The sequence below is a fragment of the Mus musculus genome, chromosome 9 (assembly GCF_000001635.26).
Source record: "Mus musculus strain C57BL/6J chromosome 9, GRCm38.p6 C57BL/6J".
Taxonomy (NCBI): domain Eukaryota; kingdom Metazoa; phylum Chordata; class Mammalia; order Rodentia; family Muridae; genus Mus; species Mus musculus.
The window spans coordinates 9679225-9706633 of NC_000075.6; the positions used below are offsets into that span (position 1 = coordinate 9679225).

Consider the following 27409-nt stretch of genomic DNA (forward strand, 5'->3'; position numbering starts at 1 on the left):
CCATCAAGTATCTAAGGAAGATTTGAAGGCTTCTTGATAGGGAGACTGCACCTCTGAGCTGGTTGCAGTGATGGTTGCAGTGAGTTACGCAGGTTGGTGTCAGATGCCTGGCTGCCCCACAAGCCCCCACTTTTTTCCCCCTGGAACAAAGAAAAGTCTCCAAAGGTCTGAGCTGAGACACAAAGCTTCATGTGCCTGCGTGCAGTTTGTTTCAGTGAAGCAAAGATAAAGTAGAGGGAGGCCAGAGGCTATTACATTGCTTGCTTGGACCCAGAAAATAGGATTTTGAGAGTGGGTCATTGAACAAAGATGAAGGGAAAGGAAAACATACAAAGCTCTGTGGCAATTTTACTTGATGCCGCTTGCTGCAATGGCAATGAGGTTGTCTTTTTCCTCAAGACTTCATGTGCAGCTTAAGGGGAACTAGGAACAGCTCAGTTTATATAATTCCAGATGATCCACTAGTGTTGCTAAATCTAACAGTCATGATTAACGGAAACTGAGGTTAGAAGGCAGATATTTCTATGCCAATCTATTGATTGCTCACCTGCACCACTGTTTAAAAACACTCTAACCTTTCCTTGACCAGTGCTGAAATTACCTCTGTATGTGCCTTTGGCTTATGCAACATTCAACATCAGTATAGCCTTCTATCTAGATCTATAGAGTCTCAGACCAAGAGAACATTGTTACCACAGCAGATGGATTTGTTTTACTTGGCAAAGGCCAGCTTGCCTCAGTTTAGTTTGTCTCCAGCTTCCTAATCTTTTGTGTTAGTATTAAGTATATTGTTAAATTGGCTCTTCACAGTTGATGGGCTGGCAGGCAGTGTGATTAAATTACATGCATAATAGTTGCTTTGTGCCCAGGTAATATTATCATAAAGCACACAATTTAATGAATCAAATAAGATAAATAAACAATGGTTAGTTAAAGTTTCAATATTTATGAGGCAATAGTGATTAGTGGATATGAAGTAGGAAGTTGGAAATGTGACAGGAATACCAATGGTGTCGCTCTCTGAATCAATTCGTGTTTATCCTTTTGAAATGCTGCTTTTACTATCTAAGAAGCAATGAGAAGGGTTGACTGTACATAAAGTTGAATTTGTTCCTGATCTGTGTATTTCAGCACAGGCATTAGCTTTCTTCCATTCTTTACCATCTTTATTGAATTTTATTTAGAAAAATTCTATTTATCTATTTTTTATTCTATTTATTTACTTTGTGTATGTATGTGTGTGTGTGTGTGTGTGTGTGTGTGTGTGTGTGTGTGTGTGTGTGTGTATTTAGGTGTCTGGCTGCATGTGTGTGTGTATACATGTGCATGTATGTGTGGCTGTCTGTGTGTGTGAATGTGTGTGTATATGTGTGTGCATGCATGTACTGTGGCCCACATGTGACAGTCAAAGAACAACTTGAAGGAGCCCATTCTCTCCTTCCACCACGTGGATTCTGGGAAACAAACTCAAGACATGAGGCTTAATAGCAGACACTTTTACCTATTGAGTCTCTGGCTCTCTTTACTAAATTTTAGAAAGATCCCAGTGAATAAGAAAATTCTGGAAGTATTTTATTATTTTTACTACCATACTTTTCTATGCCCTGTGAGATGATATACACACTCAAGAGGCTTTAATGAAGGAAAAGTTTTGACCTGAATGTTAATGTTTTAGTTAGAAAGTGCTCATCTTAAAATATTTATGTGCTTAATACTCTGCAATGTGATGTTCCCTTTCTATGATGCTTTGAGTGCCGTCTTTGACATTTATTTATTGGTAAAAAATCAAAAGTGGGAATCAGCAACACCGAGGCACATGAAAATGGCCATTTTATACCAAGTATACTGGACACAAAAGGAGAGGAATGGCAGCTGGGGGCACTGATCACTGAGGACACAAACAAAGCAAATGAACAGTCAACATCAAGTCCTGGCCAAGTTTTATCATTTTTGAAAGGTACCTGATTAAGCTTAATCAAAGTGGGTAGGAGGGAGGAGGAGGGAGGGAGGAAGTAGGGAGATAAAGGTTTTTGATGAAATTAAGTGACTGCAGATCTGAGGAATATTCTATAGATGCCCACATGAGTAGAGATGTCATGGGAACTCTGTCCCAGATGAGAACCAACGACACTTCACCAACAGGCTAAATTAGCCGAAGCCGTTCAGCATTTAGCTGGAGTTGCAACAGGTATGGCCTGGTTTGTGCCTGTTTTGCCTGAGGGATCTTCTTCCTCTCTAGTCCCAAAGACTCCAGTGAGAAAAATTTGGGAAGCCCTACCAGCTGGGGGCATACGCGGGAAGGTGGCTGTAGAAAAGGGAGCTTGGAACAGAAGGCGCATTCAAAAGTGAAAGACTAAGGAACAATAAGAACCCAAAAGTGAGTTAAGTTCGGCTGACATCCTGGGCTGACAGGTAAACAGCCCTTTTATAAGGGAGGAGCACGGGCCTCTGGGAAAGAGAATGGTAGAGGCCAGTTATGCTTCGAGGAAGCCACATCAGGTTTCTGTCTTGAGCATGCTACTTTTGGATTTCCTGAAGCTAAAAATATCTGCTGGGGTAAAGAAACAGCCTAGTGAAGAGGTTACCCCCAGAGTGGGAGAGAACCTTTGCTAGATATCCACCTGACAGGATTAATAAGAGTCACAGAAACAAATGGCCCAATCAAAAGTGGGACCTGAGACCTGAACAGAGAGTTCTTAGAAAAAGATATAAAAATGTCTAAAAAGCATCTTTAAAAAAATGTTCAGTGCCCCGAGTAAATTAAAACAACTTTTTTCATCTTATTCCAGTCAGAATATCAAAGTTGAACAAAACAACCTACAACAAATGATGGAGTAATTTGTTGTAAGGCCCAGTGAACAACGTTCGCAGAAATGTAAGTGGCCACAGCCACTCTGGAAATCAGGGTGGTGATTTCTCAAAGAACTAAAACTAAATTTACCATACGACCCAGTTATACTGCTCCTTGGCAGGTGCCCAAGGGAATCTACATCCTTCTCCAGAGATTGTTGGTATACCATGTTCACTGCTACTCTGTTCACAATAGCCAGGAATTGGAAACAACCTAAATGCTCTTTGACAGACAAACGGATAATGGAAGTAGGGTCTGTGTATACTATGGAAGGTGGGTATGTTCTTCAACTTAGGTGTCCTCAGGAAGCAGAAAGTTAGTATCCTAAAAATATTTGTACTTCACAATTGTTTCCTGTATAATTTGTAAAGACTTATTATCTGTGTGTATATGTGCACATGTATGAACAGACGAATGTGTGGAGGCCAGAGAGTGCATCGGGCAGCCTCAGCCATCATGCTTCACTTCCTCATTTGAGGCAGTTTCTCTTGAATTTATGTCTCAAGTTCTCTTGGCTTGGCTAGAAGCCAGCATGCTCCAGCAGTCTTTTTGTTTCTGCCCACCTTGGACCCGGGGGTTTACAAGCACGTAAGAGATGCCTTGATTGTTACATGGCTGATGGATATGAATGCTAAAGCTTACACAATTGTTTTTAACCACTGAGCCATCTCTCCACTTCCCTGCTTAGTCTATCATGCTTGATGAAACAAACAAAGTAACTGCTAAGGTTCCCGTAGAAATAACAGAATTAAGTAGTCTGGTAGCAAAAGTCTGTGATTCCAGTACTTGTGGAAGCCAAGAGGATCAGAATTTCAAGGTCATCTTTGGCTAAATTGAAAGTCAGCTTGCATTAAAAAAGGTCCTGTCTCAAAAACAAACAAACAAATACATAGTGCTATGTATAAGAAGAGATTTGCAAATCCTTTTGTTACTTATTAGACAAGAATTTCAGGCACATAATGGACCAGTCTTATAAATCACCTCGGGTAAAGAATTTCCTCCATGTAGCCCTTCATGTAGCACAGGTGAAACAAACCCACAGAAAAATAAGATTCCCTATTGACTGCTTTCTAAAATAATTCAGTGGAATGTCTTTCAACAGGACCAGGACAGGTTAGGGAAAGAAACCTGTACACAGGTAGCAGATGTGTAGCTTGGTCTTTATATGGGTCCCAAACAACTGGAATTGGGGCTATCCCAAACTTTCTTGCCTGTATGTGGGATATGTTCTTTTAACTGGACTTCCTTGTCTGGCCTCAGTGAGAGAGGAAATACCTAGCCTTACAGAGACTTGAAGTGCCAGGGTGGATGGATTTCCAGGCGTGGTTACCTGCTCAGCAGAGATGTGGAGGAGAGATGGGGGAAGGATTGAGGGAGGGGTAACTGGGAGGGCGTCAGTGAGGATGTAAAGTGGATAAGTAAAAAAAAAAATCAATAAAATTTTTAAAAAGAGGCTGAAATATTACTTCAAGGCTTTTTGTTTACTGATTTTGAAAAGAAAAAGTTTTGTTTGTTGCACAATCTATGAAAATACCCAAAGAAAGAAACCTAACAATAATGGCATGAAAACCATTAGGTTTATATTGGGGGTCGCAGAAGTTCAGCAAAGGAGAATCGGCATCTTCTCATGGTCTAGTTTTTTGCATTCTTATTTGTACATAGTTGTAATAAAAAGCACGGAGAATCTGCAAAACAAAGACCATATGGAAAAGGAAAGTAGCCTTTGTCTTAGCCCTTGGCAAAGGGTTCTTTCTCATTAGCTTATATCTGCAGCTCCACTTTTACTCCCTCTCCTGTAGACAAATGGAGAGCAATCTGCCTACCATAGTTATTGTCAGACAGCACCAAGGTCCATTTGTTTTCATCTTCTGCTCTAATGATTAGGGTCCAGATCATAAAATAAACAGCAATCAGGTTGCCTCTCCCCTTAAGAAATCTCTACCACAACTGATTTTATAAAGCACAACACAATTGGTATCTTTTGAGGCAATCAATAAGCTGAAATGGCTTTAGTGACAAGTCTGAAATGAAGTGCTAAGTGGCAAATTCCCTGGGAGCTTAAAAGTGAGCACATATAAGTGCTGCACAAAGCCCATGGATAGGGTTGCTGGAGCAGCGATTTAGAGACCAGTGTTAAATGGGACGGATTGCCTCATCTTCTGCTTTCCTTTCATAAGTATCAAGTTCAGAACTGAAACTAAGGTACTCAGCATCCATTTCCCTACCAAGAACTGGCAGTATTGCTTGCTTACTATTAAAATGATTCTCTCTCTCTCTCTCTCTCTCTCTCTCTCTCTATATATATATATATATATATATATATATATATATATATATAGTGTATATATGTATATACACAAACACACATACATATACACAGAGTTAAACATTTCTTACAATTGGGAGGAGTAAAAATAGATACCATAATTTAATCTTGGCAATCATGGGAGATTTGGTTCCCTAGGCAAAAAGAATAATTTTTACAAGAATTATATGTATTGGAAACAATACTCCTTTCTGTTCTACCAAGCAAACTAATTTTCTTTATTTAGGAAAACAGAGGGTATTTTGGGGACAGAAGTATGTGCTCCTGCATAGAGAAATGTAAGTGTAGGGAGTGCACTGCCATGGATTTATTGTTACTGTGTCTTGAAGATTAACATGATATAGAATCCTAGGATAATTATAGACATGGGAATTCTATTGTTACTGTGGGTTTTGTTCATATTAATTTCCCATAAACTTCCCCAGCATTAGACTGTGTTCTTTGAGGTGGGGAGTGTGAGGACCTGTCTCTGTACCTGCCTTTAATAAAGGGATAGAAGAAGCAAGCAGCTCAGACTGCATTTTCTTCATTCCTGAAAACTTTCTTCCAGGTCTAGGGAGATCTGACAGAGGGGATGTGACTTGGTGTGATCTCTTATTCTGTTTTTCTGCCAGGACGACATCTGCTTTGAATTTGCAGGCTCAAAAATTCCTGATATGCTCTTGTAAGTGTGAGGGACACTGCTCTAGGATTCAGGGATTACCATTCAGTGGACATTTGAATGCTGGTGGATTCATAACTTCAAGAAAGAATCTAATAAAGTATTTGCATGGGCCGGAGACAGACATGGTAGTCCAGATGGGAAGATCATGCTTATTCATGAATCAGAGTTGTTCAGTGATACGGCCCATTTCCAAGTCTCAATCAAACTACATCTCACAAGCTGAAAATCTCAACATATCTCTATGATCGTGTTTTCTAAATTTAGTCTTTATAACCATACCATTTCAAACAAGTTGAAAGGAACTAAATTTTTCACATAAGTTATTCGATGAAACCATCAAACAATTGTAAAGGTTTTGTAAAATACTAGATAGTGTGTGCATTTGGGATTTTAGAGGGTATGATTCTTCTTAATTGTGAGATGCAAAGGTTAGTATAATTGCAGAGGCTCATTGAAAGCTCAGTGGATTTTTTTTAATCTAGCCCAATCATGATGACTACAAATGTCCATGAATGGATCTAAAAGGCACAGAAAGAGATGATTTTGCTAGAGTGACCTCAAGTCTCTTACTTGAAGAAAGTTTCCTGGAAGACAAAGAACTTGCTCTGGTATGATCTTGTTTATCTACCTTGTGTTTTCTCTCTCTCTCTCTCTCTCTCTCTCTCTCTCTCTCCTTTTCCTTCCTTCCTTGTTTGCTTTCTTTCTTTCACAATTTCTCTTTCCTCCTTCTCCTTCTCTTTTTTCTTCTAAGCTAGCCTGGTACTCACTATGAAAACCAGTTTACCCTTACAGGGATTAGTTAATTTAATAACAAAAAAACAATGATTTTAATTAGGATCACACAGTTAATATATTTAAAAGAGGTGGGTTATTCCTCCTCACACAAAACATATATGAGTACTGTATTAACAGATGGTTTCAGGGAAACTTAGAGTTATACCTTTATTGATACTCTGTACAGCTGCATCAGAGGGAACATGACAAAATCTGGCAAATTGTAAATGAAGTTACCTGGCATGAGAATCAAGACCTCACTTTATGCCTTAACCAGGAACTAAAACACAAAAGCCAAACCAAAACTGAAGAAAGTGGAAATTCCCTCACTTGCCAGACTGGGACTTGATTTATTTATTTGTTTTGTTTTGTATTTGTGATGGTTTGAATAGGAATGCCACCCTACCCCTAGACTCATGTGTTTGAATGCTTGGTCTATGAAGAGTGACACTATAGGAGGTTGCATTATTAAAGGAAGTATGTCACTGTGAGGCAGGCTTTGAGGTCTCCTAAGTTCCAGTTCCACCCAGTGTGGAGCATAATCTCCTGTTGCTGCCTATGATCAGGATGTAGAATTATTGGCTCCTTCAAAATCATGTTGCCTGCACACTGTCATGCATCCCACCATAATAATGGACTAAACTGCTAAATTAAATATTTTCCTTTATGAGAGTTGCCATAGTCATGGTTCTTTTTATAGTCAATGGAAACCCTAACTAAGACAAAAGTTGGTACCAGGAGCTGGGGTATTGCTATGATAGACCTAACCATGCTTTTGTTTGGAGGAATGTGAATTTTAGAACTTTTGATTATGAAAACAGTCCAATGCCTAATAGTAGGAATATGGAAGGCAGTGGTGCTTAGGGTGATTTGAACTGTGGGAGCCTGGCTTAAGAAGTTTCAGGGGAGAAGAATTTTAGCATGTTGCCAAGAGATTGTTTTTGTGCTATTTTGGTGAAGAATATGGCTGATTTTTGCTCTTGTCTGAAAAGTCTACCTGAGTCTAAGGTAAAAAGATTTAGATTAATGCATTTGCCAAGAAAATATGAAAACAGCCTAATATAGACTCTGTCCTTTGGTTTATTGTCCTTTGGAAATGGAGGAAGCTGCACAAGGAAAAAAAACCCACAGAAAAAAGTATGGTTCAATGCTTAAAGGGGGACCAGGAAGTGAAATGGAGCTAAATCCTATGTTCAAGAGAATAAACAGATTAGAGCTATTAAATGAAATTAAGGGAGTAGTGACCTTGGAGCAAGATTCTCCCCAGCTAAGCATCCACCTCGTGAAAGGAATTAAAGAAAAGTTTAGTCAAAGGTGTGGTACTACATGCCTTTAATCAGGAGACAGAGGTATTCGAATCTCTGAGTTCAAGGCCAGCAAGCTTAGGCAATGCAGGAAAGTATGGTGAAGGTATAATTGAATGAGGGGCCATGTTTCAGGAACAGTAAGCAGTAGAACTTGGCAGCTTTGCCCAAATGGGTCTGGCTTTAGAGTTAAGGATAGAAGAAAGGGGTTATAGAATCTCCCTCCATGACTAGAAAAGCTGTTGAGCTCAGGTATGTAGCATGACTGTTCCTGTATGGAGGCCCATAGAAGCTGGCATGGGAAAGGGATTGTGGGATCTTTCTCTGTGACTGAGGAAAGCCTCTGAGGCCAGGTATGTGACCCAGAGGTGCAGAGAGGCTATTGTATGAAGCTGTGAAAGGCTTCTGTGTGAAGCTGTGAAGGTGAAGCCTGGGATACTGTGGAAACCCCAAAAGTTTTAAAATGCCAGAGCTATGGGGTATCCACTGAGATAATCTGCTAATAGGGAATGGAACTAGCCCAAAAGAAAGAAGTGTGTTCCAGTCACCAAAGCTGAAAGGAGAATTTTGATGTCAGACCTGAAGGTACAGTGTTTAGAGTTGCTTATGTGGTTTGCAATCCTTCTTTGGCCCAATATTTCTTACTCTGCTCCCTTTCCTATGTTTTGTAATGGTAAAGTATATCCTATGCCAAGCTATATTGGAAATATGGGACCTGATTTTGGCTTTATAGGGTATTACAGTTATGAGATTACATGAATCTCAGAAGAGACTTTGAACTTTTAAACTTTGTTGAGACTGTAACAGATAGGGAGTTTTGAAGTTAGACTAAATGCATTTTGCATTATGTTATGGCTACAAGCTTAGGAGGGCCAGGGAGTGAATTTGGTGGAATGCCTTCATTGACTCATGTGATTAAATGCATTTAATTACTCATGAGGAGTGACACTACTAGTAGGTGTGAGTATGTGTGTCACTGTGGGGGCTGGCTTTGAGGTCTCTTTTGCTCAAGCTCTGCCCATTGTGGAACACAGTCTTCTGCTGCTATCTCTGAATCAAGATGCAGAACTCTTAGTTCCTTTTCTAACACCATGTTTGCCTGCAAGCTGCCATGCTTCCTGTCATGACGATAATGGACTAAACCAATGAAACTATAAGCCAGTCCCAAATAAATGCCTTCATTTATAAGAGCTTACATGGTTATAGTGATTCCTCACAGCATTGGAAACCATAACTGAGTTCTTACTCTGACTGTGAGCTCATAATATTCCGCCTTCCCCCCTTCAGTTCTAGTTTGGGGTACATAAAGAGCCACCATGAATGGGGAGAATGTGAGCTTTACAAGAGTCCCTACCTTTGTCTATTTTACTTTCTGGTTTAGTATCAATACTGCTCCTGTGCATAGTGGGAAACTCCATAAATATTTGTTGGGTAAGTAACTAAATAATGAATGAGACTAGAAAAATCATGCAGAATGTGAGACCAGTGATGTCTGAGGCCAAAATTTAACTATCAATTTGGGATTGCAATTTGAGTTAGGTGGCAGCTAGGTTCAGGAGCATTTACAGTCTGGGTCACAGAGTTAGGGAGACAGGGACTCATGATAGTGCCTTGGCTGAGGACATGAGAAAGGTTATCAGACCTTATTGGTCTCATGATACTATAATTTCTTCATGATCTCTGCTATGAGTAGCCTTCCTCAATTACTTATGAAGGAGGGGAAAGAGGAGCTACAAAGGTTATTTTGTTTTGTTTTGTTTCCTCTGTCAAATTGATCTCCCTTACCAACTTCTTTGCTGGTCCTGTCTATTTGGTGAAATTTTATAAAGTCTGAGCACAAAGTCCTCCTCTTTGCCTTTCCCCTCTTCTAGCCTTAAGATATTCCCTTCAGATGTTTTGACTTAATCACATGGCTTTCAGTGACACTTCTATGCCTTTAGTCCTGATCTCTTGATTAGACTATAAACCCCTACATCCTACTGCAAAGTGAGCAACATTCTTGTATTTCTAACAGAAATCCCAGCTTAATTTCAACAAAATAGAACTTGTGGTTTCCTTCCTACAAATCTGTTGTTTTCTTTTTCCCCCTTTTTGGGAAAATGGCACAATTTACTAACTTGGAAATACAGAAGTAATTGTTTTCTCTCTTGTCAACAGACTCTGGTAGCTCTACTCTAAAACCCTCCACTTTGCATCACTTTGAAGGGGCCTCTGTATAATCACCACCAGAATGGGGGCCTCAGGACAGTAATCCCCTAATGCGTTTCATGGCCTGACTCCCCTTCCTTTTCCACTCACATGAAAGTGCCAGCTATTATTAAAAATGTGAGTCTGACATTGTATTTCCTTGCTTACCGACTTTTCTCATTGCTGCAATGAAATGTCCAGGAGAAGGAGCATTAAGGAAGGGAGGTTTATTTAGTCTCAGGGCTGGAGGCTACATCTGCCACTATGGGGGAAGTATGGAGGCAGGAGTGTGAGGCTGCAGCTCACATTGCATCTACAAGGGTGCAGGGCAAGATGAGTGCAGGCCTGCTGGCCACTTACATCTTTTCCTGTAGTCTTGAATCCCAGGCCATGGAATGGTATAGCTCCTGTTCCTAGTGGGTCCTCTTTGCAAACATCCACCCAGAGGACACACTCAGAGTTCTGTTTTCTTAGAGACTCTGAATCTAGTTAAGTGGACAGGAAGACTTTCTCCCCTATGAAAAACACTCTGGTAACTTCTGCATCTGGAGAAGAAGCTGGGCTCTGCATACATGGAACTAGACTTGCACTGCTGGGTAAAAGCCAGGCTGCATAAGAGCATACAGATGCCAGAGCCCAGCTTCTACTCCACTTCTAATTCTATGCATGCCATATCCACAGATAATCCTTCCTCTGAACTGTACCTTTAATATATATATATATATATATATATATATATATATATATATATTATAATTTAATATATATACATATATATATAATCATATTCTTTCTCTTCCTTCAACTCTCTGAGATCCTCCCACTATGCCTACACAACCAATTTCACATTTTTTCTCTCTCAACCCCTGAAACACAAACAGAAAAAAAAATCAATACAAAGAAAAAAAATTCAATGAGACAAAAAATACCAACCCCAAACAAAAAGTGCACATAAAAACCTGTAGACCATTTTTTGTTGGTCTACACTTTAGTATGGAGAAAACATATTTCCCCTTTCCTCAAATGTACCAGCTGCAAATTACTTCCTGGTTAGGGGTGGGAATTTGTATTCACTTGTTCTTCTTTGTGCTGGGATTGTAACTGTCTCATTTATTGGTCATTTGTTTATATAATCCTTAGATTGGTCTTCCTCCATTATAGTATAGCACTCATAAACCTAAGCTGTCATGTCTTCTCATTTAAACAATTGGAGGAGTCACCAAATACACTGTCACTGCCATTTCCGAAACAGTTCTAGTAACTTGGAATTTTACACACTGTAGGCAAAACTTGAATTGTGGTAGAAAAGTAAGTCATAAGATTAATACAGATACATATGGATTAAAACCAATCTTACTGATTTTACTAATAAAGACTCTTGTTTCAAATTCCTGTTTTGTTAACATGATCAGAATTCTAGCATTAGCAAACAAAAAGCTAGAGTATAGCAGGGTCAGAATAGAGGAATTGGAGAAAAGATGAAATATGTGTCAAGTTTCTTCATCAGGTTTAAGGTAGAAAGAATACAGAAAAGAAAGGGAGCCTGTTCATACTCTTCTTGTGTCACAGTTAGTGTTCAGCTGACTTGTGACTATACACAAATGATATAGAAGAAATCAAAGTCACGGACGAATATGTTTTACTTAAAATCAATGCCATACTTTGTCATTGTTTATTTAATTTCTGATATTTTTTTAGAAAATATGTACTTTATTTTCTAGTTAATAAGATGCTGCAGTTGTTTCTGTAACAAAATCTGTTTTCCTATTTTTCTGTTTACATGCATGTATGGTACACTCACTAGCCTTATGTAAACTAGACCGAAGCTAGGATCATCAGAGAGGAGGGCACCTCAATTGAGAAAATTAATTCACAAAATAAGGCTATACACAAGCATGGAGGGCATTTTCTTAATTAGCAAAATATGGGAAAGAGCCATGACCATTGTGGGTAGTGCCACTACTGGGCCTAGGTTCTATAAGAAAGAAGGCTGAGTGAGCCAGAAAGCAACCAATGGCCTCCATTCTTCTCTCGCCCCATACACTAAGGCCGCGATTTTCATTGAAACAAGAGCTTGCAGATTCATCTTCCTCAGCTTGCTCTGTGGTCTCCCGCCTCTGCCTTTTGGGTTGGTCTCCATAGCCACTCAGCATTGACATAGATTATGGGCATGTAGTCCTCATGGATTGGTTGTAAGTATTTTAACCATAGAGTCATCTTCCCAGCCCATACTTCATTATTTTTAAACTTTATTTGATATTGTAAAACAGAATCAATGCTACTGTGCTTATGGAGCCTCTCCTGTTTAAATTTTCACAATTTGTGTTAATTTAGTTTAAAAGTACAACCATTGCGTTGATCCTACCACAATCTGTCTCATCTTTATCAGCTTGTAATTGCTGAGAACATTCCATTTCCTGGCTGTGAAAACTTGCCACTCTGACAGAGACAGACTGTACTCTGTGCCCTGACATGTCTGTGTCACATATAATCCTCACTTTCAGCCTTGACCAGCAAGACACTGCCTTCTCCCAAGATGCTGTTCATCTCTGCCACACACATGGAGATCTGGCATTTCAGCTTTCTGTGATTTTTTTTTTTTATTGTGGGAATTGGAGTCTCCCTGTTTCTCAGGGCTGGCCTGCTGAGTAGATGTGCCCCACTGTATTTTGTTTGGACTTCTTTTGAAATGTTCAACAGCATTTGGGTCAATGGAACATTCTTGACCTCTTAAAACTTCTCTTTAGGCTCCTCAATTTCTTCAGTGTTTCCCTCACCATGTGTTCGGTTAGACACTTCTCTTTTATTGAACTCCAGTTTATATGATACCATAGGGTTTAATTTCTATGTCTCCTCTTTATCAATGTACAGTGACCCCAGTCAATAAAAGAGAAAAACATCATTTATATACTAGTGATTCTTCACAGTGATAGACTTCCAGGCTTTAATCTTCTAGAAATAAAGAAGGCTGTGGATGTATCTTTGTTCCTCAATGGATTGCCTAGCATGGTCAAAGCCTTGGTTTGATTGCAATGCAACACAAGCAGAGTGTGGTGATGCTTGCCTGTAACCCATGCACTTCCTTGAAAGAAGGGCAATCAGGAGTTCAGCGTCATGCTTAGCTACTTAGTGAGTTGAAGCCAGTTGTTATACAAGCTCTTGTCTTAAACAATAGCACTAACAACAAGAACATACAACAACAGTAACAACACAAGAAAGAGCAGCAAGAAATAAAGAAGACTTATAAAGTTTAACATTCAAACCAGAATTCTTGACTTCTATGTGTTTTTCACCCAGTGTATTAGTTCTTAAACTTCTGAGATTAGTGTCTTTTCCATAGCCCACATCTAATTTACCATTCAATTTTGTATTTCTTCCATTTGCCATAAAGGTCCAGTTACATCAGCTCCGGAAAATGACATCCTCATTGCTGCCTGATTAGACCTGTTCAACTCTGCTACTGTCTTATTCTGGTGCTTTTCCCTCATGTTGGTCTTCTTCATTCTAGACTAAGAGGCTTTTAATACAACACAGGACTTAATATAGCCACTCCATGTTGGTACTTTCCCTATACTTAAGCTAGAATACTCAATGTCATAGTTACCCCACAAGCCATCTGTGCATGTGAAAGCTAAAGATGAATTGATGTCACTGAATTGATTTGGAATACTTAAGATTTTAAGGGCGTCACATCTGTCTTAAAATAGTAAAAATAAGTAAATATCCATCCACAGTTTTTCTGGGTTTGTCTAAAACTCCATTTCATTTCCTTCTCTATTTTTATACAGTAGTGTCGAGACTACACTGGCCACAGACAATATGCCAACTATTGAAAAGCAAAAATGTTTGTTGGGACAGTGGTCCTTTCTTTTTTTGCTGTTCGTTTGTTTTCGAGACAGGGTTTCTCTGTGTAGCCCTGACTATCCTGGAACTCACTCTGTAGACCAGGCTGGCCCCAAACTCAGAAATTCGCCTGCCTCTGCCTCCCAAGTTCTGGGATTAAAGCCGTGTGCCACCACTGCCCAACTAGTGGTTCTTTCTTTCTTAACACAGAGCAGAGTTTCAAAGGAATTTGATTGTGTTGAAACATCATTGAATCATCTGTTTAGCAGGACACAGTGCCAGCAAAACGAAGGCCTATTTTCAATAATTGTATTCATACCTCAAACCCCTGTGGTCTTCCAAGACTCTCCTTAACATGTTTCCATACAACAAAAATCTCTGACACTGACACACTGGTTGCTGTGACGTCAGTGGGAGCAGCAGTGGGTTCTGTAGGAAGAAAAGTAGAAAGTAATAAGCCATGATAACCTCAAGGTTTCACTGCCAAGCACTGCTTCATCATCTCTCAGCTGTTCATGCCTTTCTGACTGATGTTTGAATAATGTGAAGTTATGAAAAAAACATGATATAAGAAGGTGAGCTGTTTGGGTTTCTGGGCCAATTTACATTTGAGTCTTACCAATAGCCAGTGACAAATCTAGAATGTCGAGTCTTTTATCATTGAGTCAGGGAGGGCATTGCTAGAAAAGTGAATGGTCTGACTTAAGCTGTCTGGCACAGAAGTCCAGTCTATCAACAAAGACAGTCAGGTGGGATTGGTGGATTTATTTATTGTTTGTTTGTTTAATTGCTTTTGGCTTAGTTATTAAAACAATCTAACTGTCCAATCACAGAAAGATGGAGAACATGGCATATATTCATTTTATATATGAGAGAGCACTGTTGCTGTCTTCAGACTCACCAGAAGAGGGAATCAGAACCCATTACAGATGGTTGGGAGCCACCATGTGGTTGTTGGGAATTGAACAGAGGACCTCTAGAAGAGTCAGTGCTCTTAATTCCTGAGCCATCTCTCCAGCCCCAAGACATTTATTTATGATGTAGTATTTTTCAGTTTTAGAGAAATTATGTCATTGTCAATAAAATAGTTACAACTGGAGATGATCCTATAAAGTTAAACAAATTGACCTCAAAAAAAAAAAAAAAACCAAATATCATTTTTTTCCTCATTTGTGTGTTCTGAACTCATGAAAACATGAGGTTATATTTGTACTGATGTCATGAAATTGAAGCAAAACTCTTTGGGAGTTTTATAATGGAGCCTGATGGGAAGGAGAGAAGAAGGAGAAATGGGGGAAGACACAGAAAGTCAGATATGGGGAGATGTTCAAAGTACATATACTTGCAGGAAGGTGACCTGATATTACACTGCATAGTGAAACAAATGCTGCATGTGCTTTTCCTTAAAAAACAAACAAACAAACAAACAAATGTACAAAAACCCCACAAAACTGTAGTTATGGCTGATTATACAATGTGCGCATGTGACCTGATTGTATTTGTGGTTTCCCTGTTTCCATGTCAGAGTTAAACATTTAACCACAATACCAACCCCCCTACTGGTATTTATCTACTTTGTGGCAAATTGTTTTGCTGCCTTTTAATCCCAATTTTCTCATCTGTAGTATGGCAATAAGAAAAGCATTATCAAAGCCAGGATGGATGAAACACACTCGTGGTTCCTATACTACTGAGGGTGAGACAGGAGGGTCATATGTTCAAAGCCAGTCTGTTTTACATAGTGACCACAAGATCATCCAAGGTCTCATAGTAAGAGCCTGGTTCAAAATATAAAATCAGCAAACAAAGAAGTATAATATCATATACTTTAAGATTTACTCCTGCTTGGAATAATGCATCTTGAATGTTTAGTGTTAAAGTTAGCAAAATTCATTCACAAAGTATAATAGTAATACTACATTGATGTTATGTAGTCAAAGAGGGAGTCTAAACTTTATTAGATGTTTTTGCCACAAAACTCCATTTCCATGATAATGGAAGAAATGTGTTATGTATCCTGATATTTTAAAGGCATCCATTGCCTTTTGTGGCAGGTGCAGGCTGACTAGAAAGTCCCTGAACATTTCGTGGCTGCTGCTCAAGGCCACCTCTCCATTTGTTTCCATGCTCAGTGACCTTCCACACCATTTTTTATAATACACAATGTCTGACTGACATCTATCAAGAAGTGCATTTTCTTTGACACCACATGCTATATGAGCAAGGAAATGTTTCTAGCTTTGACATGGCTGAATCATAAATACTATCACAAACACATGTTAACTGAAATGGAAGTATGAAGGTCACAGATTAGGTCTAACAGTTCTATACAGATTATTATATTTAAAAACATCCTATGCTACAAAAATTGGAAAGACTTTTGTAGTAACTTCAAAATAATCTCCACCCCCTGACCCGTGCTACTGACCCCAGTTTCAGAAAACCATAGGACAGACGAAGACACAGTTCTAAGGAACATCTTTCTAAAGGCATTATGAAGGGTCTGCGATAAGTATAATCATTGTCTGAAATCTGTCTTTAGCTATGATAATGTAGTTGCATAGCTATCTGTGTGACTGTGACTATTACGATTACAGATACCAGTCCCATGCCTAGGATATAACTATGTAATCCCAATGGAAAAATAAAGTCTGGATGATCCAAGTTCAAGATTGGACACACAGCGAGTTCTTGGCCAGCTTGGTATATAACAGAGCCATCTCTAAGCAAGCAAGCAAACAAACAAACAAAAAACCCACCCCCAAATTTATCATTGCTGTGAAATAAGTCTATAAAAGACTTTTTCAAGCATTTATATTTGTAGGAAGCAGTGGTTTGGTAAATCTTGTGTTAGAATTCCCATGCTAGGACTGGAGAGCTGACGTTTTGGTGACGTGCATGGACTGCTTAAGGAGGATCTGAGTTTGGTTCTCAGTACCTAAACCAGCTTTCTCACAGCTCCCCACAATTCTAGCCCCAGGAAGTCTGACATCTTCCTCTGGATCCCTTAAGTACCTTGTGTGCATGTTCGTGTGCACACACACACTCACACACACACACACACACACAGACACACACACAGACACACAGACACACACACTGACACACACACACATGACAGAGGGAGTGAATCTCCCCCTACTACCCCTCCCACATATACACTTAAAAATAAATCTAAAACAATACTCCACATGCTATAGTTGAACCAATTCAAAAGTACTTTGGTAAATTTATTTGATTTTTCACACACAAGTTAACATTGATTCCTGTACTGCATCAATTGTGGTTCCTCATTCTGATAACCACTAAACATCCTTTCTGTTTGCTTTGGAAGTCTTGTGCTCCATACTACTTTACAATGTATTCTTCATCTATTAATTTTTTTCTTAAAAGAGAAGAGTTTCTATCTCATTCTAGAACCACCACTAGCAGATGTGTGGTAGATTTGTTAAGCTGTTTAACAGGAGTTTAACGTTTCACTTCTGTTGTTAAAGAAAGGGGATGCTGGCGGTTTAGAGGCACACAGGACCAAGTCATTCTGGTTTGGGTAGGAGTCATTTGAGAGCAGCCATTCTGCCACTGTGTCAGTTCTCAGAATGAATGCTTTGCAGTGATTCACATGCCAAATGCTTTCTATCTGCTTTTATATTACTGAGGCAATTACCTCTTTGTCAGAGAAGACTGCAGAGGGATAAATAATTTCTGAAGCAGAAAAACACATGGTTGCTGGCAGCCTTCTATCGCTCTTTATCTCTGGAGAGAAGTTATTTCCCTGTTAGCTTTCATGAGCACTAGACACATTTAAATATATCTCAAATTGGAAAATTAAATGTAAAACATAGAAGATTGAAAAAAAAACACAAGAGATGGTTAGCAACTGCTTCCTAAACAAGAACTTTAATTTCACTGACAAACTTCGAGGTTTTTAAATTCAGGTCAGACCCCATCATGATGAGTCACAGACGCTGATGCGGGACTGTGGCCAGTCATATCACTTGAATGAGCACTGACAAGCTGCCTTAAATCAGTTCACCTTCTAGATCAAAACAACATCTACGGCCCATCCATGCTGAACTGAGCCAGAGTTTCAGAATGGGAAAAAGCAAGCCCTCAGCCAGGTTATTCCAAACTATGTAGTGCTTAGAGCTGAGTGGACAAAGTGTTCATCTGCAGACCAGAATAACTGACTGGATAGCAGACCTGACTGGATCCCAGAGGGCTGGCATCTCCTGTCCTGTCTGGAAGTCCACTGCAATTGCGTGAGAGAGCATCTCCATAGAGAGACTTTGAGAAAATCGCCTGCACCAGAAGTCAGGAGTACATGCTCAGCAAGCTTGTGGTATTTTAGCAAATTGATGTAAGACAATATGTCAACTTCATTTATTCTACAAAATTAAAAATTTCTAGACTTTTTGAGGGGGAAATGTTGCTTTATTCAAAGTTCTGCTTCCAAAAGTGCAACTTCACTGTTTTAAATTTGTTAATGACTTGCTCTCATTTTCTCTTCTGTGTCTCATTTATATGTGTAGTGTGTATGTATTGTGTATTGTGTATGTATGCAGGTGCACATTTGTATGAGGGTCTGAGGTTGGTATCAGAAATTTGCCTCTATCATTTTTTAAACTTACCATCTGAGGCAGAGACTCTCAGTTGAACCCAGAGCTTGCCCTGGCTGCCATCTTGCTCCAGAGATATTCTGCCTCTGTCCTCAACGACTAGAATTACAACTATTTATGTTCATTCTAGACATTTGGACTGTGGCCTTCTTCTCTGGTAGCAAGCTCTTTAACCTCTGATCTACCTTCTCAGCCCATCACTCACTAGTCATAATTGATTCTTTCTTCTAAATACTTATTTATTTAATATATATGAGTGTTCTGTTTCATGTACACCAGATGAGGGAGTCTGTAATTCCATTACAGGTGGTTGTGAGCCACCATGTGGTTGCTGGCAATTGAACTCAGACCTCTGAAAGAGCAACCAGGGTGCTTAACAACTGAGCCATCTCTTCAGCCCCAGTCATACTGACTCTTTATGAAAAGGATTTGCTACTATGTTCCCAGACTTGTTATTTCCAGATATGTATTAACTCACTCTTTAATACTATTAAATATTATGTAATTACTTTTCAAAGAGGGATAGGGAGACGATGAAAGCCATCACATCTGCTAAATGGTAGAGGGATGGTTTTAATCCAGGTAGAAACTCTGGTTCCATGGTGCTGTTGGTATACTTGGCTATACACATATGATATCTGTCCTTGTTTTCCAAAAGTGCTTCAATTTTCTATATGTATGTGCTCATGGCATATGTGATTACATATATGCATGTGTCATGTGGATGGGTATAGGGCCCCAAGTTGAGGGGGAGGGTTTTCCTGTATTCCTTTCCATCTTATGCTTTTCATTGGTCATCATGTGTATGTGTAAGTACATGGTGTGTGTGTGTGTGTGTGTGTGTGTGTGTGTGTGTGTTTGCGCATGTGTGCATTCACACTGATAGTAGAGGGCAGCTTCTGAGAACTGGTTCTCCCTTTCTGTATTGGATATCAAACTCAGGTCCCGAGGCTTGCTCTGAAAGTGATTTTATCTGCTTGTCATCACATAGTCCAATCCACATTAATTTTTGAGATAGGATTTATACTGAATTTGAAGCTCATCAATTGGTTAGATTGGCTACCCAGTGAGCCCCAGGGATTCTTCTGTCTCTATATCCCCAATGTGACAACTGTAGATACATGCCATCATGTTTGACCTTTATGTGGGTGCTGAGAATCTGAACTCAGGTCCTCATTCATGGGTGGTAGGTACCTTATCAATTGAGTCACCATCTCTATTTCTGCCTTGGGTCTTGCTTTCTTCCACTGCCTTTTAACTACTAACCCTTTTCACATTTTGATATTGGAATCCTGACTTGAGCCCTCTACTTTTAAGTGTTTACAGAAACTACAGAAAGCTAGAGACTGCCTATTGGACTCTGCTATAGGCATATGCAATAGCCGTCATTCTTATTGCATGGAATTCTTGGTAACTTTGAACCAAGTTGTACAAGGCTCCTGATAGGTCATGTCATGATTAAGCATTTTCAAAACTCACCCTTGTATATCACAAGATTTTAAACAAAAACAAAAACAATGTCTACTATTGACTTGAACTCAAGTAATTGGATGAAAGTTCTGGATCTAATTTGTACAATTACACTATGTTCTGTCTGTAGACAGAGAAGTGAAAAGCTCTTATTCTCTTGTTTAGGATGAGATGTAGTCTGTGGATAGCTCCTCTACTCTAGTTTGGGGACAGTAATGTCATGGACACACTCATTGATAGATTTCAGAACCAGTTAGATTAAAATTTGGAACAGAATTATCATGAATATAAATTTAGATGATATATGTGTGTTAAGTGAGCCAGCAGCTGGAGTCCTCCTAGTGATTTGGGAGGATGTGCTTGTAATATATTGATTGTACATCTGACTTCCCAGGAAGGTTAGTGGCAGCATTAATCAAAGGGGACTCTAATAAACTTGGTGGAAGAAGGGTTATGGTTTCATTAGTTAAAATTCAGTTTGAAGACAGCTGCCGTTGAACATTTATAGTCACTAATCCAAATGGATCACCCAGCACAGTCAGGTAGTTATTCCTTGCATTTTATAACTAATATGCCAATTTATTAATTTCTGACTTTACATAAATCCCATTGAGCTCAGTTTCAGCTAAGAGCTGATCTGGAGAATGGCACCTTGTGAGCACTGGGCTTTCATTTGAGCCTTGGTTGCTCTGTTTTTAAGGGATAACTGCAAATCAGTTTTTTCAGGTGATGAGAGAATTCTGGACTTTAATAAAAACAAGAGCCATGAAATTCACCTGAAGAGGCAAAAGCCCCAAATACTAGAAAAAACTTAATAACATTAAAATAAATGTTTTAATCTGTGATTAAAGACCATGGAATGAATTTCTTTTCCTAATGGATCTAATTGGATGCTCAGTCTCTTCTTACCCAGACTTTGAGTAATGAGCAGCTAAGAACAAATAGATTTGTGTTGTATTATGAAATATTTCTCAAATTACAAAAAAAAATGTGTATTTTTATCTTGAACAGAAATCACTTTAAAGACAGTTTTACTAAGCCTTTGGCTATTGTTTGTTATTATTTTTAATTTAAATCATTTTAAAATTGTGCGTATACAGGTATTTTTTTATTGGGGGGTTGTGCATCTAAGTGTAGTACCCAAGGAGACCAGAGGTCCTCTAAACCCTGAGTTACATGAAGTTGTCAGCTATCTGATGTGGGTTCAATCTGAAAAATGAGCTAGGGTCCTCGGTAAGAAGAGTCCATGCTTCTCACTGCTGAGTGATCTCTCTGTCCTTCCAGCAATTGTTAATAGGTCAGGCTGGCCGCCAACTTTTAATCCTCTTTCCTCAAGTTCTGGGAGTATAGGCATGTGCAGCCTCACCCAATTTTATCATGCATTTTAATATCAACGACATCAGAACTCTGCAATTCTTTAAAAAAATATATGAGTTTGCTTCTGAAATAAGATTGCATCATATCTTAAAGATCAATAGTAGAAGCAGGGTTAAGGATACACCATTCTTCCTTGGTTTCAATGTTGGAAGAGTGATTTATATAAAAGATCCCTGTGGAAATCTTGGCAGGCAAATTGATCTCCAGGCTCACGTCAGTGGCCATTTAGCACTATCAGAACCTTGCTACTTCCACTACGAAAATACTGAAAGGTCCCAAAGGCTCAAAGGTGTTAACTGGAACATCCCTGATTGTACTTGAGAGAAACAGTTAATCTCCAAAGTGTGAGAGTCAATTCAACCCTCAAGTAATTTAGGTAAAGTCAGTAAAAGTGATTCCTTTTAATGGGTCAAATATAGGTGAAACTTTGATTTCAATGACATAATACTCATTTGTACTCCTGTAGACTTTCTTGAAAGAAAACAAACAAACAAACAAACAAAAAGCATTAGAGGAATGTACACACCCACATATGGATAAGTAGTTTTGCTTTAGATAGTCTCACTACAGAGCCTAGGTGGGCTATGAACTCATGATCCTTCTGGCCTAGAGACTTGACTGGTGGCATTACATCTTTGAAATGGTCACTCTTGTTCAAACAAAACCATTTGCCAAGCAGTTAAAATACAGTGCATGTTATTTCACTTTTGACTACATAATAAATGTTGAACTGCTATTATTATTCCATTGCAGTAATTATTTAAAAGAATATTTCCGAATAGAGAGCAAACACATGGACATTTAGCTTTTGCATCGTGAGCATTCCAGAAGTGTCCGACTTCTCTGCTATGTAAAAGAAGGTCAGACAATTTACTTAAGATCACATAGTGTGGCTGCACATGAAGTTAGCTGGCTCTTCCAGCCATTTGTTCTACTCTTTTTTGACAGATGTGATTTAAAGATGCAAACTATCAGGCAAAAATTTTGTCATTTTTTTGTCCAATTTTGTAAATTTAATTCATGATAAAATTCAGAACTTGCAATCAGAGGAAAGTTAGCTTGTTCATACTGAACAACTGGCATCTTTCATAGTTTCATTGTTAAATAAAGTATAACAGTGAAATATTTTATAGGAATAACCTCAGTGTCTTTGAAAGGAAGTATGAATGTTTTATCTGACTTGAAAGAAAAAGTGCCAAAGTCAAGCAATTTCAAGTTTAAAGACACATAGACCAAAAATGATAAAGAAAATGAAGAAAGGAAGAAAGGAAGAAAGGAAGAAAGGAAGAAAGGAAGAAAGAAAGAAAGAAAGAAAGAGAGAGAGAAAGAAAGAGAGAAAGAAAGAAAGAGAGACAGAAAAAGGAAGGAAGAAGAGAGAGAAAAAGAAAGAAGAAAAGAAAGAAAATAAAAGAAAAAGGGAATGCAGAAGACTGCTATAATTTAATTTCAAAGCTAAAGTAAAAGAAATGTATAAAATTATGTTGTAAAAGGCAACCCTGACACTACAAACAAGGCATCTTTTCAAATTTCTGTGACTCACTGTGAGCTCTGTTGCCATGTGCTTGGTAATTACTTTGAAGGAAATTTAAAACAATAGTGCTGTGTACTTTCCGGCAAGATACACACTACCAAACAGCTGTTTGGAGTGAAAAATCATATATATGTCCATATTCCCAGTAAGATGTTTAAAAGGAAAAGCTTTATTTCCTTGTTATTATTTGTAGAATTGTTTTATTTTTTTATTTATTTTTTGACAAGGTTTCTCTGTATATCCCTGGCCGTCTTGGAACTCACTCTGTAGGGCAGTCTGGCCTCAAACTCTGTAGACATACATATAGGTGTGTGGGTATATGTGCTTGAGTTTAGAACAGAAGAAAGAATCAGATCCCTTGAAGCCAGAGCTAGGGTTACAGGGGCTTGTGAGCCATCAGAGGTGGGCTATCTGTGAAAGCAGGATGCTCTTTTAAACTGGTGATCCATTTCTCCAGGCCCAACGCATATACTGTGATTCCTATACTGTAGGGGAGGTGGTAGGAAAACCCAGAGGTTGTATTTCAAGAAGAACAAAGACCAAAGTGTGGACACTTTACCCTTTCTTAGAAATGGGAACAAAACACCCATGGAAGGAGTTACAGAGACAAAATTTGGAGCTGTGACGAAAGGATGGACCATCTAGTGATTGCCATATGCAGGGATCCATCCCATAATCAGCTTCCAAATGCTGACACCATTGCATACACTAGCAAGATTTTGCTGAAAGGACCCAGATATAGCTCTCTCTTGTGAGACTATGCCGGGGCCTAGCAAACACAGAAGTGGATGATCACAGTCAGCTATTGGATGGGTCACACGGCCCCTAATGGAGGAGCTAGAGAAATTACCCAAGGAGGTAAAGGGAACTGCAACCCTATAGGTGGAACAACAATATGAACTAACCAGTACCCGGGAGCTCTTGTCTTTAGCTGCATATGTATCAAAAGATGGCCTAGTCGGCCATCACTGCAAAGAGAGGCCCATTGGACTTGCAAACTTTATATGCCCCAGTACAGGGGAACGCCAGGGCCAAAAAGGGGAAGTGGGTGGGTAGGGGATTGGGGGGGGGGTATGGGGGACCTTTGGGATAGCATTGAAAATGTAAACGAGGAAAATACCTAATTAAAAAAAAAAAGAAGAAAACCCAGAGGTACCACTTCCTGTATACTCCACAAGTCTGTCTTTAGTAATATGGATCTGGGTATACTTCTCAGGCTCCCCAAGACTGAGTCTTCTGAAAAGTAGACTTGGGCTTCAAATTCTGACCTCAAACTCATTTAAAAAGGGTTAAATTAGATAAGTCTCTCCCTTCCTTTCTCTCTCTCTCTTCCCCTCTTTCTTTCCTTCTCCCTTTTCTCTCCCTATTCTCCTTCCTCCCTACCTCCCTCTTTCTCTGTCCCTCCCCCTCCCCCTTTCACTTATACATACACAAACACAGAGAAAGCTTGGCTGTATCTAACACAATCTAAAGTAGTAAGTACATGAAAATCTCAGGGAACGCCTTTAGTTTTTTACTTGATTCTACACCTTCCTAGCTATTGTTCCCTTAGAATAAAGTTTTGCTCAGCTTCACAGCTTCACCCCGAATTACAAAGGTGCATGGCAGCTTTTATTTGAAAGTGTATCTTATATAAATCAAGTGCTACCTTTGTTTTTCTACATTCAAATGACCTAATTTATTTCTTCCCATGAAGCTCCCAGCATCAAACCAATTAGAAATTCTTCTGAGCTATTCACATGGGCATGAATGAATCACCCGGCTCAGTTAGTGTCGATCTTGCTTATTTGAAAGGTCAAACAGCTGTTGCCTTTGTGCAATATTTTCTTTTGAATTATTCTTATATTTTTACTTTAGCAGGTCCGTTGAATTCTCCACATGAATAGGAATAGGAAGAAAGCTAAGATCTTCCTCACTATCTTTTTCAGAAGATTGCAATTTTATATTTAAGCTTAAAGAGACTTAGGACCTTGATAGCAGAAGTTGATTTTGTGGTTTAGCTACAGTACCTATAAAGACTTTCTGTTTTTCAGTTCATTCTTTGGAAAGTGAGCACACTTACTCTCTAGATTCTACCCCAGGCAGGTATGTAAGAGAAGAATGAGCTCATGCACTTTATGACCATGTGCTATAGGAAAATCAAGGACTAGTGGAGAGACGCGCATTCAATTCTTGAGATTTAATTAAGAGATGCTTAATCTTTCACAGGCTCCTTTGCTTATCTACTCTTCAGTTTCACTTTCTTTTTAGTTTCATTTGCTCAAGAACACATACACACACACACACACACACACACACACACACACACACACACACACACACACTAAAATAACCAGAGAAAATATCATACACTATATAGATTACTGATATTATTCACATGATGGAATATGCTGGTCATTTATTATTAGTGAACAAAAAAACATAAATCAACATATGCAGACTAAGTTTTTAAAATGATGAATTTTGGAAAAGTCTCACTAGCTGCATTTAACAAGAATAATGGGATTATGAGTTAGATTTTCAATCTTTGGCTAACGGGCATTTTCTAAAACATGCACACCATATCTCATTAAATGACAAAATACAATATTGACATATAAAAGGGAAGGATAAAGACACTGACCTCCCTCAGCTGAACAGATGACTACGATCTGGCTGAAAGGCCCATCACCTTTATTATTATAAACACCAACTTTGACCTCAAAGGGTGTGAGAGGAGGGACACTTTCATCTCGGTAAATGAACTTGGACGCCTCCGAAGACGTAACCATTTTCTCCTTCCAGCCACGTGTTCCATTAGGTCTGAATGCCACTATGTAGCCGAAGCCTTCCCCATTCTGAAACTCTTCTGATACTGGCTAAAGAAGGATAACACAGTTAATAATCCAAAAAATAACTGGCTGAGGAACACTATCCTCTTAATGCTTAGCTTTGCAGAGTTACAGAATACTATGGAAAAAGATCTCAGAATTTTTTATAGACTGAAAGCTAAGACAGCACATGTACTTTGGCTTTAGAGATACAAGATAAAAAATGGAATTTTATCTGTTGGTATCTAAGGAAACACACAAAAGTATTGGAAACTCATGAGGTGAAATAAATGTACTCCAAATAGTCATGTATATGAGCTGAATATCTGTGGACTCTACTGTAGAGCTGAGCATGCTAGAGAAAGCTGTCATGATTAGGATGCAAGCCTGGCATCTCTAGTTAATGCTCTGCAGAGTGGTCTGCAGATTAAATTAAAGAGGTTAATGTGTGACCGATCTTCAGTGTTCTTTTCTTCAGTGTCTGTGTTTTCCTAATTGGAAAAACAAGGAAACAAACATCCAACCTGGACTGTCAATTTTTTAAAGTTCTCATGCTACATATGGCTTACATTTAAATTTGCTTAAACATTTCAATGACATATTACAGATGGAAGTAAACATATTGACAAGCCAATGGTGTGAAGTCACCAGTCCCTGAGTAGCAGAGTGTACAAAGCATTGTAGATAGCCAGAAATTATGTGGTAAGTAACCTTTTTAACTTGAATTCCAATTTAAAAAAAAACTACAATCTGAGTAAAGGAAGAGATAAAATCTATTAAATGAAGTTCATAGAAGAGGATCAACAGAGGTCAGATGTTGGGAAATAAGTACCCTGGCAGAAATACGGAGAAAAGACATATGGTTTTACTTATGAAAGGGATGGGTCTGGGTAAGGATGAGGGGGATTTACCTGGGCCATGGTCATCTGAGTAGTGGATTCCCATACTGCTTCTTCATTCAAACAGAAACATCTAGTCTTATACCAGGACATGTTCTCCATGCATAGCCTTAGCTTCTAAGCAAACAACCCATCCTGATACTTGTAAAGACATCATTTTTACCTCCCAGGCAATGACCAACTCATGCCTTCTTCCACTTCTTCCACTCACGTTGCTGGGTGCCGTCTTTGGAACTGTGGATAAAATGCATGGAGGCTGAAGAAAATGAATACATGTGTAATTTCCCTAACCTCAGCCCATTACCACCTGAATTAAATTTGGTAGAACTTGCAAATGAGTCAAATATTTGCTTTAAGATAGATTTATCATATTAATATTGAGGCAAAATATATTATAGATATCTTGCTTTCTGGGACAGCTTGGTGATACATCTATATATGTTCACTTGATATCTATAATATTTATTATATATTATATATTACTTGATATCTATAATATATAATATAAATAAATTATAACTAACACCAAAGTTAAGATTATTTACTGATGATTGAGCAAATTTTACTCTTTAAATTGTTCTCAATTCTTCTCTTTGCCACTGTTTTATTTCTTCTTATAATCCCTGCATCTACAAAGGTTCTGGGAAATTCTCCAGGTCCATAGCAGCATTATCTCAGGAAGCTCCAGTTTAAGGAAACATACGCACAATACTTAAGAGAATGCACTTAAATGAATAGGCAACTGTCAATATCAACC

At 38.8% G+C, this 27409-nt stretch overlaps 1 protein-coding gene across 14 annotated transcripts in view; it reads right to left on the reverse strand.

The window, feature by feature from the left end:
• Positions 1-27409, reverse strand: part of Cntn5 (contactin 5) — a 1270553-nt gene that overhangs the window by 45002 nt on the left and 1198142 nt on the right. For all 14 annotated transcript variants that reach the window (XR_003947896.1, XR_003947895.1, XM_017313363.2 and 11 more), the window contains 3 exons: positions 26816-26886; positions 25567-25801; positions 14269-14378 (listed from right to left, as the gene is read on the reverse strand). Coding sequence is in view for 12 of the 14 variants with exons in the window: in XM_017313363.2 (XP_017168852.1) it covers positions 14269-14378; positions 25567-25801; positions 26816-26886 (416 nt within the window). In the remaining 2 variants the exon portion in view is untranslated. The remainder of the gene's footprint in view (positions 1-14268; positions 14379-25566; positions 25802-26815; positions 26887-27409) is intronic.